The 14,123-nt window shown below is 40.7% G+C and overlaps 3 protein-coding genes across 3 annotated transcripts in view; 1 reads left to right on the top strand and 2 right to left on the bottom strand.

The window, feature by feature from the left end:
• Window positions 1-14,123, bottom strand: part of LOC145488887 (uncharacterized) — a 163,806-nt gene that overhangs the window by 115,410 nt on the left and 34,273 nt on the right. The gene's annotated exons all lie outside the window — the stretch shown is intronic.
• Window positions 2,642-4,036, bottom strand: LOC145489423 (uncharacterized). The gene is made up of 4 exons (XM_081468395.1): window positions 3,978-4,036; window positions 3,243-3,457; window positions 2,863-3,057; window positions 2,642-2,769 (listed from the first exon to the last, which is right to left on the bottom strand). Exons 1-4 carry the CDS (start codon window positions 4,034-4,036, stop codon window positions 2,654-2,656), a joined length of 585 nt encoding a protein of 194 aa, XP_081324521.1. The 3' UTR covers window positions 2,642-2,653.
• On the top strand, window positions 9,901-13,875 carry LOC145489422 (uncharacterized). The gene is made up of 3 exons (XM_081468394.1): window positions 9,901-11,188; window positions 11,505-12,006; window positions 12,160-13,875. Exons 1-3 carry the CDS (start codon window positions 10,605-10,607, stop codon window positions 13,870-13,872), a joined length of 2,799 nt encoding a protein of 932 aa, XP_081324520.1. The 5' UTR covers window positions 9,901-10,604; the 3' UTR covers window positions 13,873-13,875.

Raw genomic sequence — 14,123 nt, 5'->3', positions numbered from 1 at the left:
TTGCGGTTTACCATTCGAAGCGCAAGAAGTTGAAAATCCAAGAAGCCGCAAAACGGACGCAGCAAGTTGCTGCAGGCCAGACTGTCTGTTCGTACTGCCGTGTTGGTGGTCGAAATGCTCAGCACTTGCTCGCAATTCTTCAACTTTCGGCTTTCGCAGTTTCACTGCCACGATTTTTTAAGCTTGTGTTATACACAAATGTGTTGCAAAATCATTTATGTTTTAGCCTTGTTTTCGAAGATATACCGCTCCTTTTTTTTCTTGCACGTGAAAAATTTTAAAACAGGTAAATGTTGTGAGCATTCGTGATCTGAATGCGCGAAGTGTTGGCTGATTAATTATTATTCCCAACAAGGCCAAGCTATATATTAATAAAAGTCTCTTCTAGACGCCTTAATTAAGTGGAATTGAGTCAGTCAAGCTAGATGCTGAAAACTCTCGCTCATTCTTTTGCTACACGGTAATAACAACAAAACAAGCTGCACTAAAACAAAAATATTCCCGAACATTGACTGAAGACAACCTTACCTTGCGCCTCCGGGATCAAGGAAGCCAACAAGACGCGGAAAACAAAGCAAAAAGGTACAACGAGCATCTCTAAGACGGTCTCGTGAAAACCTCGTAAAACAGCTTCAAAATACAGTGAGAAGCTAAAACGTCCGGTTCAACTTTGCGCATCATGAAAAGCTAAACTTTGACACCTGTCTGAATCAGTTTTCAAACCACCAGCTCCAGAAATAAGCGACATGTTAATCATTGGTGGTTGCAGCAACAAAGGAGTTCCTCTCAACTGTGGTTGGTGGGTGAATTATTTATTTTTTTATTGGCATGGAAAATAATGCTATGAAGTTGACGTCTTGTCATGTTGCGATCTCTAACCTAAATGATGATAAAAGAGAGCGATGATGTCGTTGATTCAACGTAGTTACCATGTAATATAGTTTTAGGCTTTTACGTGAAAACACGAAATTTTGCAAAGATGTCAGAAGATTTAGAAACGGAGACTTTATTAGCGCTGTGACCTATGTCCTATGAAATACAAAAACAAAGCAAGTCAATTCAGTGTCGTCGACGCTAGCTTGGCTGTTTGTCAAACTGTATTAGTAATTTGATTCCTTGTCATAACCAGGTTTTTTTAGAGTGACGCAAATCATGAATTCATTTTCCTCTTTTCTTTTGATTGGCTAGAGAATGACATAATGACGAATGAAATTCTAATGTGGTTCAAACGCAACAATCTGGCCTCCATTACTTAATGCATGAGTACAGTAAATAATAGTAAGTAGTCCCGAGATCCTCATAACTGATACGCCATTTTCTAGTTTCCTTTTGTATCTGTGTCAAAATGAGTCTTCGAGCGAAACCCGGCTAGGTAATTTTGGCGCTTCGAACACGCTTTAATGGCCGTTGGCGTTGTGTAGAGGGCGCTTTTGTAGAGTGGTTAAAATAAGATTGAAAGTATCTGGACCAGTGGCCATGGTGGAGGGTGGCCGTTAGTGGAGGTTCGAATGTATCATGGCTGCTGTTGAAATAGTGATCTAAATATAGAAATTGGCCTATGTAAATTGAAAAATTCCCACCCTCGCCTGTTTAGAATTTCTGGAGAGCTTTCAGAAATCCTTGATTTCGTTGTTAGTGTTCAATAATTGTCACGGGCAGAGCTTAGTTTGTATAATATCACAGCTTCTCTATTAGGCAAAACAGAACGGACAGGGAGGACTGGGAGGGGGCGTCTTTGATTTGCATTAATTACGTCCTAGTGTCGCGGGAAGTTAAATCCTCGATAAATCATTTAATCACTGACAGTTTTTTCAGGGTTGTACCTGCAGAATAAAATATAGCTGTTCCAACGGTTAACACCCCAAAGCCAAGGCGATTCAAAGTCGTGTTCATGATATAAGCTTTCATTTCTGTCTTTGTGTCACAGACTACGATGCTCAAACTTGCTCAGACTCACACACTACGCAGCAAACGAAAACATCCTCAGACTACTATGAAGACCACGAGGTAGTCTTCAGATATCCGATTTACGATGCTTAGACTTGCTCAGACCACTACGAAAACCAAGAGGTGCGCGATAGTCTTTGCGCATATGACGTATGACGACATTTAAAATAGCGCAGAAAATGCAGACGGTCAACGAAAAAACTCAAAACAAGGTCTTCCTTAAAACCACAGGACACCCAAGATTATGGACTGCATTCTGCGAACGCAAATAGTAGTCGCGAATCTAGTAGCGCGCGTCATGATACGAGGTGCACCCATCCGGCGTTGTACGTTTTTAGGAGGGGGGTAGTGGGGTGATGTATGTTCAGAGGCGAGGAGATATTGTAATGGAAATGTTAAAGCACGTGAACAAAACTGCTGGATTCAGCATAACATAAGATTCGGTTGCTATCACGTAATAATCTTGGATCAGGTTTCAACATTCTCGGAACCTTTTTCTTCTTCAACCCTTACCTAAATACAAATTATTCCCAGCATAGACCAGTGAATGCGTGGCTCATCAGCAAACAGTAAAACTGCTTTTCAAACACCTTTATTTTCTTATTACTTCTACAATTATTGCTTCCCTCAAGTAAAACTACATTAAGCCATTACTGAACTACAACTGGAAGTCGCTTTTCATACTCAAGATGAAAGAATTTTTTTTTCATTTTCGGCCGTTCAATTGACTTCCAACAGCAACCATCCCGGAGTTAGTCCTCTGTTGGCCAACATTGCCAGCGGTGTTGCCAAAGGTCATCTGACGCTTACCGTTCCATTGATGTCCAACAGCAACATTCCCCGAGTTAGTTCCCTGTTGACCAACACTGCCAACGGTGTTGCCAAAGGTCATCTGACGTTTGCCGTTCTATTGATGCCCAACAGCAACATTCCCTGAGTTAGTTCCCTGTTGGCCAACATTGCCAGCGGTGTTGCCAAAGGTCATCTGACGTTTGCCGTTCCATTGACGTCCAACAGCAACATTCCCCAAGTTAGTTCCCTGTTGGCCAACATTGCCACCGGTAGCGCCAAAGCTCATCTGACGTCGGCCAGGCTCCTCCAGCTCTGTTTCTATAGAAAAAGGCGTCAAACATTCGATTGAAATTTTTCTTTTAGGTTTAGGGGTATTATAGAGGGCTTTATAAGAAAGATGTCACAAAGGAACAAAGGAACAAACCAACAAGACTTATCATGTACGTAACAAGAAAGCTATCAATTAAGATATTATACAGTTTTCTACAAGAAGTTGTACACACCTCGTCGGCCGTAGTAGTTGCCGTAGTAGTTTCCGCCGTAGCCACCGTTCCATTGAGTTCCGACATTAACATTTCCCGAGTTGATTCCCTGCTGGCCAACATAGCCAGCGGTGTTACCAAACGTCATGTGACTTCGGCGGCCAGGCTCATTCAGTTCCGGCTCTGCAAAGCAAGTGCCAAAAGTTTCTAATTGTATGAAACTCACGTTTCCCTTGCTATAGGTGGCATTTTAAATGGAGAAGGCCAGAAAGAAACTTCGGAATTCTCTTCAAGCCTCTATCACTAGTTTAAAAACCGCTTTCCCAGCTTTATTATTTTAATGAATTGGCCCAGCAGCACATAGACAAGTAATGACAAAAACCATTATTGACTACCTGGCTTCCCTTGTAAGATTCAGTCCTTTTTTTAAGTTCTTCTTGCCCTGTTTAAGTTACTGTGACAAATATTATCCTGTTTTAAGACAAAAATAATATCATCATGATAATGTCGAGGTTCGTTCATTTTTTTTTTTTTTTTTTTTCTAAAAAACAAAGGCCACACAGCATCTGAATTAAATCGACAGTTTTTCTTAAGCATCAGGGGCTTTTCTTTCAGTAAAAAAGGGCAAATTACAATTGAATTAAGTTTCCTTTGAACATCGGAGGCTTTCTATACTATGCTCTACAAAACGGGACAAGTTAACAACAAGGGTTATTGGTTATGTTCGAACTCGTACAAGAAGTCTATTAATCTCACCTCGTTTGACTATCGGCGGAAAAGGGTGGCTGAGTTCTCCGTCTGTAAAAAACGGACATTTTACAATATTGACTTAAGTTTCCTTGGAACATAGGGGCTTTTCATCGGTCATGCTATGCTTCGATATAAGGGACAGAACAAATTAAAAGTACCCACAAAACAGTAGAGATAAAAGATCTACTACGAGACTCGCGCAATAAGGAGTAAAGAAAGAATCACGTTTGGCAAAAACTTTTCCTAATGTCTATCCGCATTATGTAAGGAACGACTAGTCGCATTGGTTTTACGCAGATTTGAATCACTCAAATTTGAATCACGAAGATAAAGTGAACAACGCACAATTCTGAATAAGATACGACACATTTACGCAAAAGAAACCACATTAGCCCGAGGCACTAAAAGTGCTACCTGGTTAGCAAGTGTTCAGTACCATTAAACAGGCCCAACTGAACAAACTAAAATACAGTACTAGTGTTACTTTCAAAGGTCAAATGAAAACACGTCGGCTGTTAACTATAGCAATAAACTGACGGACATACCGGCCATCTGGTTTTTCAGATCCTCAGCATCACGGTAAGGAGGTCGAGGAAATGACATCGCCAGACCCAAAGAGATGAAGAACAAAACAAGGCACTTCATATTCCTTCAAAGGAACGTATGAACAGAAACTAGTAGAATTCTGCTAGAATACCAATACAAATGCTGTAATCTGGCTGGTTGAGCTATTACATACTATTTCATTTAACAACTGAAGAACAATTTACTGTTATGCGATGAGTATCAATATTACATACACAGCTACATTGCAGTTCAAATTACAATTTAATCCGGAGCGCGTAGTTGCACGTATAAAACATGAGGCCATAGCTCATTCGGTCATCTGCGACGTTGCCTATCACTGACCTCGAAGAAATCACTTACAATCTCATATACTAATAATAACTAATTTGTTTGTCAGTATAACTGGTGCAAATAAACGCTCTCGTATATCTGCAAGCTCGTTCAATCCAGTTGTATAACTTACTAGATACGCAAGCTTGTCGAGAATCATACATGCATTAGAAGTTGTAAAACGAAATGAAAACAAAGAACTGCACGCAAGCTGCGTATTTGAAATTAGCTCGTTTGAAGATACACCTTTAGGGATTTTACCTTTTGCGACTGAATCGCTAGTTGCTTGACAGTAGAACGTTTGAGGAAACTCTGAAATCCTATCTTGCAATCTTCGTCTTTGTGGAGTAGTTGATGTGTCAAGCTAGGTCTGTTTAAATACATCCCGCAAAGTAGCAAAATTATTCATGTCACGTTTTAGCTCATAGGATTCTGTAAGATTTAAAAGGAAACGGATGTATGTAGGAAACGTATGTTAGAAATCTGCCACGGGAAACGGAAAGTACTCAACTTCAAGGAAGGTAAACTAGCAACAAAAAGCTTAAGTGGGCTTTTGTTAATTTTTCTCATTAAAAATATTAAGCTCGCTTTAAGTTAGAGAAGTATATTCCTCATGAATGAAGAGGCACAGACAATTTATAGTCCGGCGTTATCTTGAACCCAAATTATGGAATGCTTTAACAAAAACATCTAGATGCGTACTGAAACATAGAGCAATTCAGTTACAGAGCAAAAGGTCTCAGACGGGGTCGAGGGGTAAAGAATGAGCAATGTTAATCACAGCTCGTCACCCATCACCTCACCTTGTAGATTTGCCCTTAGCAGTGCCATTCATGTCAGCTACCTATGCTGACATAAACGCGTCGTTTATTTTTCAAAATTATCGTATTTATAATTAGGAAAATGGGATAAATATTGACAATAAAGGTTGACTTGTTATTTATCAGAAATTTGTAATTATAATCCAACAAATAATTTCGCTCTCGGGCGATTGGCTTAAACGTTTCACGCAACTGAATATTCCCCAGCTAAAACTGGGGAATATCCGAGTGCATGATATTCCCTAATTTTAAAAACCGGTCGTGTTGAGGACAAATATTGAAGGATACTAAGCACAGTAGCCTCCATTTGGCCCAAAAATATGCTCGGATATTTGTCCTTGGCAAAAGATCATGTCCTTGGATGTTATCTATTCCTCAAAGCTCACAGTTTTCGTTCGCTTCTCGGAACAGATGATGAACGCGAACAAATATCCGAGTTTAGTATATACCACACAAGTGATTAGTGCTTTTCGCGCACTCTGATTAGTTAACTCGGAGGTGATTAGCAAGTACCATGCACCTCCGAACAGCCGGCCTGAGAGATTTTAAAATTTCCGACCGCTTGTCACCCATAAAATAACGTTTTGGTCCGCTAATTATTCAGCTTGTCTGGTATATACTAAAACAATTATTCACCTCAGTGTCGGTGAAAGTGATATCCACCACTATTCACCTCCACCTCGGTGAATAATTGTTAAATATTCTCGCGCCAAATGGGGCGATTTTGTATTGAGCTGACATAGTGTTCGATATTATTTATAGCGCTAAGCAAATTTGACCACTTTAATTGTTACAACAATTCTTATCCTACCAGAAAATAATTTGTCAAATGCTCAGAATTAATAAGACAATAGCATTTCGTAGCGTTGAATAGGTTGTTTTTCCCCATAATTCCTCAAGGGACTTGAAAAACCCTGGAGATAAACTTTAGGGTTTGAAATTACTGAATTTATTATTAATGAATTTATTTACTAGTATTTGACAGGGCTAAGATTGATAGTCTTAGCACTATGAGCCATTTTGTGCAAAGTATATCCATATAAAAGAAAGAATTACAGGAAACGGAAAGAAACGGCCAAAGGAAACGGAAAAGAATTAATATTTCAAAATCTCTTGCTTGTGATGAATCGTCGGTCAGTAGGTTTGTATTAACTGCTGGATTCTCTTTTCTTCTTTCTAACATAGAAGCCAACAAGTTTCAAAATGCATCATAACCAAGTTTAATTCGCTTCATAAAAATGACTACCTTATTACATGAAATTTTCGCGGCACGTTAATTTTGCAAATTTCGCGATTAAAAAAAAATCGCGAAATTAAAGTGATGCGAACAGTAAGTGTCGCGATGAAAACATGACGCGAAAATTAAGTGACTTACATTATGTTACTGTTGACTTTTAGTCCCCCATGGTATTTTTTTAAATTTGACGTTATTTTACCTTTGATAAAGTCGGTTTACAAAATTCAAAATTCAAGGACATGTTACATTGTTACATTGTTACTTTGCCAGGGAAATACATGTTACCCAAAAACGCGAAGTTCAAGTGATTCAAATACATAATTTTTGCAAATCGCGGAATTTAAGTGTCGCGAAATATGCGCGTAAATATCATGTAATAAGGTACACAACTGAAGCAACCCATCAAAGGGCGCCTTATATGGTGTAAATTTTGTAATGCAATCAGCTTGCTAAATGAACAATTTTTCAGCAGGAGTTTCATTCGTTCTGTCAGATGTTGACGAGCGTATTGAATACATTTCTTTTAGACTATTTGTAGAATTAGCAAGTTCGAGGTCCCATGTTTTCAAGAGATTGCGATGGATTCTTGTGAAACTTCGCATACTTTCTAACTCTTAGGTGCTTTCTATTCAAACAAAACTTTTGGAAATTTTGAAACGAGGACAAATAATACAGAAATTTTCTTGGAAAGCTTCCAAAGAATCCGGATATTGTTGAACTTCCGAGAAGTCAACGATTCAACAGAAAATTTCGGAAATTTTGGGGGCAGAGTCAAATGGAATATAAATTCCTAGCAAGAAACTTCCAAAAATTTCGGCATACCCCTTTCAAGGTTCGTCCCTTGAAATTTCCGGAAATTTAAGCCAGAATGAGATCAAAAATAACGGTCGGCTCCTTGAGAAGGGCGAGATTACTTAGAGGAAAATTTCCTCTCGTTAGAGTCTCTTCCTCTTCCTCTTACGTCTTTTAATTTTCTTCTTTTATTATCTGCAGAAAGGCCACAGTTTCTTGTCATTTGTGAAGGGGAAAATGGAAAAATAACCTGCCAAAAAGGGGAAAAAAATCAGCATACTAGACGCGAACTATGGAAGACTGGATCGGGATACGTGTTTACATCCGGCCATGAGCAGCATTAACTGTCGTGCCAGCAATTCTCTTCAAATCGTGCTGGACAAGTGTAACGGCAAAACCGAATGTCAGCTGAATGTGGCTTGGTGGCGATCCATGTGGGGGAACATACAAATATCTGCAAGTCAAATACAGATGCCTGGAATTGTAGAAAATCTAGATCCACCTTAAGACTGTCTAAACTTCTTGTTTATTTGTAAATTGCAATCTCTTTAAACGCGCGGCCATACAGAGATTTGATTATCTCTATAGAAGGTTTATTCGCTCAGAGCGCATAAAATCTCTGTGAAATACTACCCTTTTTCCTGTTAGTTTTGCACAGATCTCTGTACTCAAAGAGTCAAAATAATAGCTTAAAATGTTGATAACTTCTGCACAAATAAACCACACAAAATATCACGGAATAGTACACGTAATGTCTTTGCCATATTCCGCAAAATTTTCGCACAAATATTTCGGACACTGAAATATAGCTAAAGTAAATTTACCCCTATAAAACTGCATCATCAAGCTCTACAGTTGCACCGACCAGAAAATAACACAAACGGAATACCGATTCCGATTATGAGTCTGTCACTTTTCATCCAGTGAAAACTAAATTGTCGGAGTCGAAAGAGAAAGAAGAAGAATCAACCAATCACGATGCTCGATTCCGGGATTTATGATTGGTTGATTCTTATGTTCCTGCTTCCAACATCGACAAACTATGGAGACGTTTTGATTGTTCCGATTCCGATTCCTTCGAGCTTCTGAATCCGCTTACGACTCCGATTGTCGATTTGCACTAGGCTATAAGCGCTCGCTCATCCTTGTCTAAGACGTTTTCTATACCACAAGAAAAGCACCACGTCTCGTCGAATGATCAAAGTTAAGCCCTCATGATCAGGATAAAAAAAGAATAATAAAAGTAGTTTAAAACAAATATTTGAGTGTCATTATCACAAATGTTAGGGGAAGAGTCCACATGGCCGGAATCATTGAACAATTTTAGCCTCACATTGTCAAATATCTTGGTCTAACCCCTATATACATCCCCTGGGGGTGGAGGTGCGATCTTGTCTTCTCAACTGTGCATTTTACTGTAGCGTTAGAAGATTTCTCGCATCATGGTTCTGTAGAATGGGCAGTATGGCTTAATCAGTCTCAACCTGACGCCGAAGAGATGCTCGTGTTAGAAACAATAAGTAGGGAAATAAGCATGGAAGATGGAAGATGACCGTCATTTACTGCCTCAGGATCATACAAGCGACCGCAATATTGCAATGACCTAGGCACTCGAGGGTAGAAGAAGAAGAAGAAGAAGAAGAAGAAGAAGAGGAAGAGGAAGAAAAAGAAGAAGAAGAAGAAGAAGAAGAAGAAAAAGAAGAAGAAGAAGAGGAAGAGGAAGAAAAAGAAGAAGAAGAAGAAGAAGAAGAAGATCGTTTCCCAAAATTTCTGTTCCCTATCACGTTTTGATCTGTAAGTATCAAAATACTTACAGTAAAAATGAAAGGTAAGTTGATGAAGTGAATCTTACTCTGGTGTTGGCGTGTATACTGGGTATGGCGTATACTACGGATATGGCCAGAGTTGATTAACAAATTTACTCAAACCCGCTATATACGCTTAAACCGGTATATACGCCAACAACAGAGAAAGATCATTGCAACAACTCATTAGCATGCAGTAGGCACATTTCACTCTGTACATGGCGTGTTTACCGGGTTTAGCGTATAAAGCGTATATGAGATGAATTAATTAACATCAACTACTACTACTACTACTACTACTAATAATAATAATAATAATTAATTTTATTTATTATTATTATTATTATTATTAGTAGTAGTAGTAGTAGTAGTAGTAGTAGTAGTAGTTGATGTTAATTAATTCATCTCATATACGCTTTATACGCTAAACCCGGTAAACACGCCATGTACAGAGTGAAATGTGCCTACTGCATGCTAATGAGTTGTTGCAATGATCTTTCTCTGTTGTTGGCGTATATACCGGTTTAAGCGTATATAGCGGGTTTGAGTAAATTTGTTAATCAACTCTGGCCATATCCGTAGTATACGCCATACCCAGTATACACGCCAACAACAGAGTAAGATTCACCTCATCAACTTATTATTGTTCATCACATCACATACGCATGAATACATTTGTTTAACTTTATCAGCTTTTTTCCGTTATTATTTTCAAAAGGAACTAACCACAAGAAATTTGTCAGAAATATCAAAGTTATTGATAGGTTACATAACGCTTATGTAATCTTTTCTTCATCAAATGTATTAAAGCATTAACTTGTTTTGGAGATTTGTATTGTGGAGTGTTTAGGTGAAAGCCATTATTTGTTTTTGAGCTCAACGAAAGAATTTAGAGAAAAAGAATATTGCAAAGCTATTGGTGGTGATCAAATGGAGTTCTCAATCTTTCACCTGTGATTTGCTCTGCTATTCTCTCCGGCGGGTTTGAGAATGAAAATTTGTTCATGTTTGTGACGGAACAGTATTTAAGGGTAGTCAGAACTTCAAACGGCTCAGTTCATGCTCATGTTCATGTGGCAAGATGAGCAAACCTTGCTCTCAGTTAAATAGCAAGGCAATAAGAGATAAGGCGGAGTGCGAGATAGTTGCGAGGGTTGAAAAGCTGTGTTCGGTTGTTGCTTTTAAGTGCGTTTGGCGGGTTAGCGACGCCGAAATAGAAAGAGCATGGAACTGGATATGCGAGAAATGCGACGAATGCGATTTAACCTTGTCAAAATTGGCGGAAATTTGCTTCTTTTTTTCGGCGATAAGTACGTCAACATTGGACAGCAAGAAGCGAAAAAGGCCACAATTGCAGGAGACCAGAGAGAGTGACGAATCGAATGACGAATCGCCCGTCAATGCGTCCCAGCTTTCATCGCCGGGAAAGCAAACATTCCCAGCCATATCTTACTGGGTGGCTTGCCAAACAAACAATGGCTCGGTCATTAATGCACTTAGAATCCAAAGAGCTGTCGCAAGTTGCGGTTTGGAATATTATGCATCAAGGGCGTCACGAAAGATAAACTGCTGTCATAACCTGAATCAGCTGTGTCAAGTGTTTAAGGACCACAAAAACCTCTGCTTAATGCAACTAGTGGAGTCATCGTACCAGCATTGCCTCGGGTGAGTAGATTAATTTGACCAATTTATATTCTTTGAATTTCTGTTAAATTGCACGCTAATGAAAGTAAATATATAATAAACAAACATAAATAGTCAGAAAGGTAAAAAATGCTATTCATCATTGAAAAATCAAAGTAATCATGCTTCATTGCCCGGTGAAAAGAGACTGTTATTCGATTATCGATAATTGATCAATTTTTATCTTCTCATTTTCAAAACATCGCGAGTTTGATTTCAGCAGTTCACTTTCACAAAGTAATACCAGGGAGATATTGCATTGCCTTACGTAAGCAAAACCTTTTGTTTTGATTGGCAGGGCTCTGCAAGAGGAGCTTCATGGTGACTTCCACGAAGAATCCCAAGAGTCAGCGCCGACGGAAAATGTCGTTCGCCTTCGTGTCGTTCTTGAGAGTTTTCAAACGATGATGGCAGCATCCGTTTCGGAATTACGCCGAGCTGGTCTCGTGTTAGACACCTTTGGATTTGATAACAACCTGCAAAGTACATCGCAGACAGCACTACCAGATCCGCCGCACAAACCCCTATCCTGTCCAGTAACAGTCCTGTGCAACGATATACAAATTGTGATGAAAAAGCTGCAGTATGCTGTGTATCGCGGCGAGGTGTACAAACTGGCGGCCAAATCGCAGTTCACGTTCCAGTATCTGTGTACCATGAAAACGTTCCTCCACAGCCTAATGGGAAACGAAGCGTTCAAAGACCGTCTGGTCCAGCATATTCAACGTGTTCTGCCCATACTAAGCGAGCCAGAAAGCTCTTTCATACGCCAAATTAAGATTGACAGAGACCTGATCGAAGTACAAGACGGGTGGTTTTTGGAGCTTTTCCTCTGGGTCGTTCGTCCAAGGGATTATTTCAGAATCTCAGGTGAGAAGAATACACTGGACTGTTTTAACATTTAAATAAGAAGATACAATCAAATTTTCAAACCCAATCTTTACGATCTGTAGCACTGTCTGATGTGCTTTTGTTTTGGCTCTTTTCAACAGAAGGGTCTCACAACTCCACGCGCGTTTGTGGACTACGACCGACTCAAGGACCCGGAGCCAAGATATTTTGAGGCAATCCTAAGGAACAGCCTAACAGAAGATGAAATTCGGCAGTTTTGTGCAGATTTCCTGGCGTTGTTCCGTCCCAAAGAACACAAACAGCCTGTGCTGTGTGCTATTGGCTCAGCTGACAGCGGAAAGACCAGCCTCTTCTCACCTGTTTTTCAGATCATTCCCCTAAGCCGAATTGCTCGCGTCACGAAGCAAAAGAGTTTCAACAAGGCTATGATCGACAACCTGACAGAGGTTATCTTCCTAGACGAGGCATATGCCACCCTGCTCGACATAGATGACTGGAAAATCATATGTCAAGGGGGCTTCACGTCGCACGACGCGAAGTGGAAAAAGGCTCAAGGTTTCCATTGCACTGCGACCATGTACATAGCTTGCCAGGTGGAAATGGATTTTGGTGCAGCTCACAATCAAGCTATGGACAAACGCCTGCGCAAGTACCACTTCAAGAGTCTTCCTCGTGTCGAACCTGAAGCAAACAAGTGGCTGAGGAAACATGCTATGGATTGCATTGTGTGGGCGCACAATATCGTAGGAGACAGCCCGAGCAGTCAGGCCAGTACAATGCCCACTGTGCACGAAAGTGGTATGCCTGAGGAGGAGTTGCGCAACATTTTGAGCGTTTCTTTAATAGACGAAGAAGTCGACGAAACCGCCCAGGGCGATTGTAGACGAGAACAGAGTTGCGGCCTTCTGACAGAACCGCAATCCCGAGAAGAAAGCTCTGAAGAGGACGCCATTGAAGATGTCGGCGATTCCGATGAAGACGAGACCCTGACGACCTTGAAAGCTAGGCTGGCACAATGCTCACCTGGCTCTCTACGTCACCGCCAACTGAGCCACATGTTAGAAAGTCATCTCGCTGAAAAGGAAAGGCTGACAAGGGTTGAAGAAAGGTGCTATAAGAAGAGGCAACACTTCTTACAAACGAGGGGAGTGTCGGTGGAGCACGTGTCGTTGCTCCCGCACGACCATAACGAGCCGCTGCCCACACCGATTCGAAGGGACCTCGCTGCCTTTCAAGAAGATCAGGAACAGGAAAGGATCAGAACAGCATTTGGGAAGCCGTGGCTTTTAGCTATGGAGAAGGAAATGGCTGAGCAAAGCGAAAGAATGGAAGATCCAAGAGACGAAGAAGAACGAAGAGTGATGCAAAGTCTCCTGGAAATCAATTGCGAAAAACTGCGCTGTTATCACGAGCGTCATGGAACGCTGAAACTACCGGCTGCCCTGGCAGAACGCAAGAGGCTCTGCCTTAGCAACGAGCTGGTAGACCGTTCTTGCGTGAATTTCATACGAGACCTGTTCTCTCCGCTGCCAGTGAGAGTCTTCCCACCCAGCCAGCGTCCAGCAAATCTGCCTGCCAGAAGCAGGAGCTCAGACGAAGACGACGAAGAATGTTGGTCGGCGGCACCAAAGACACCAATGTACATTCCGAATGACGACGTGGAAGCTATCTGTCCACCGTCCCCAGGCATTGCTCGAGCTCACAACCCTGTAGCAGCTACGTCAGTGAAGAGGCCGCACTTTCAAAGCCAGGCGCATCCATCCAAGAAGCAAATGACCCTGACTCGTTTTATGCAGACTAGTACGCAACCGTAGATTGGTAGTTTCATGGGCTTGTAATAAGACAGCTTGCGTGCGACTTATTCTTTCTATGTTCATATTTGCACATGTATTAGTGTGTGCATTGTTAAGGAATACCACGTTGCGCTTATGCTACGTTTGACTATTTTGCACACGATGTGAATTAAAGGAAAAATATTATGGCTATTAGTTACATTAAGAGATTATAGTTCTTGAAAGCACTGTGAACTAGACAGTCGTTATGCTACAGTGATATTGACAGTGGC

The sequence above is a fragment of the Orbicella franksi genome, chromosome 6 (genome assembly GCF_964199315.1).
Source record: "Orbicella franksi chromosome 6, jaOrbFran1.1, whole genome shotgun sequence".
Classification (NCBI taxonomy): Eukaryota; Metazoa; Cnidaria; class Anthozoa; order Scleractinia; family Merulinidae; genus Orbicella; species Orbicella franksi.
Note: the sequence above shows the minus strand (reverse complement) of the source record. Positions and strands in the feature narration are given on the sequence as shown.

Bases quoted from the DNA above. Each gene is read 5' to 3' on its own strand.
- LOC145489423 (XM_081468395.1), bottom strand. From the start codon at position 4,036: ATGTCCGTTTTTTACAGACGGAGAACTCAGCCACCCTTTTCCGCCGAT. The intron at 3,458-3,977 runs GTGAGATTAATA...TGCCACCTATAG, and splicing joins TCCGCCGATAGTCAAACGAG to CAAGGGAAACGTGAGTTTCA. The intron at 2,770-2,862 runs ATCAATAGAACG...TTGCTGTTGGAC, and splicing joins AGGGAATGTTGCTGTTGGGC to ATCAATGGAACGGTAAGCGT.
- LOC145489422 (XM_081468394.1), top strand. From the start codon at position 10,605: ATGAGCAAACCTTGCTCTCAGTTAAATAGCAAGGCAATAAGAGATAAG. The intron at 11,189-11,504 runs GTGAGTAGATTA...TTTGATTGGCAG, and splicing joins TCGTACCAGCATTGCCTCGG to GGCTCTGCAAGAGGAGCTTC. The intron at 12,007-12,159 runs GTACAAGACGGG...TACGATCTGTAG, and splicing joins TTGACAGAGACCTGATCGAA to CACTGTCTGATGTGCTTTTG.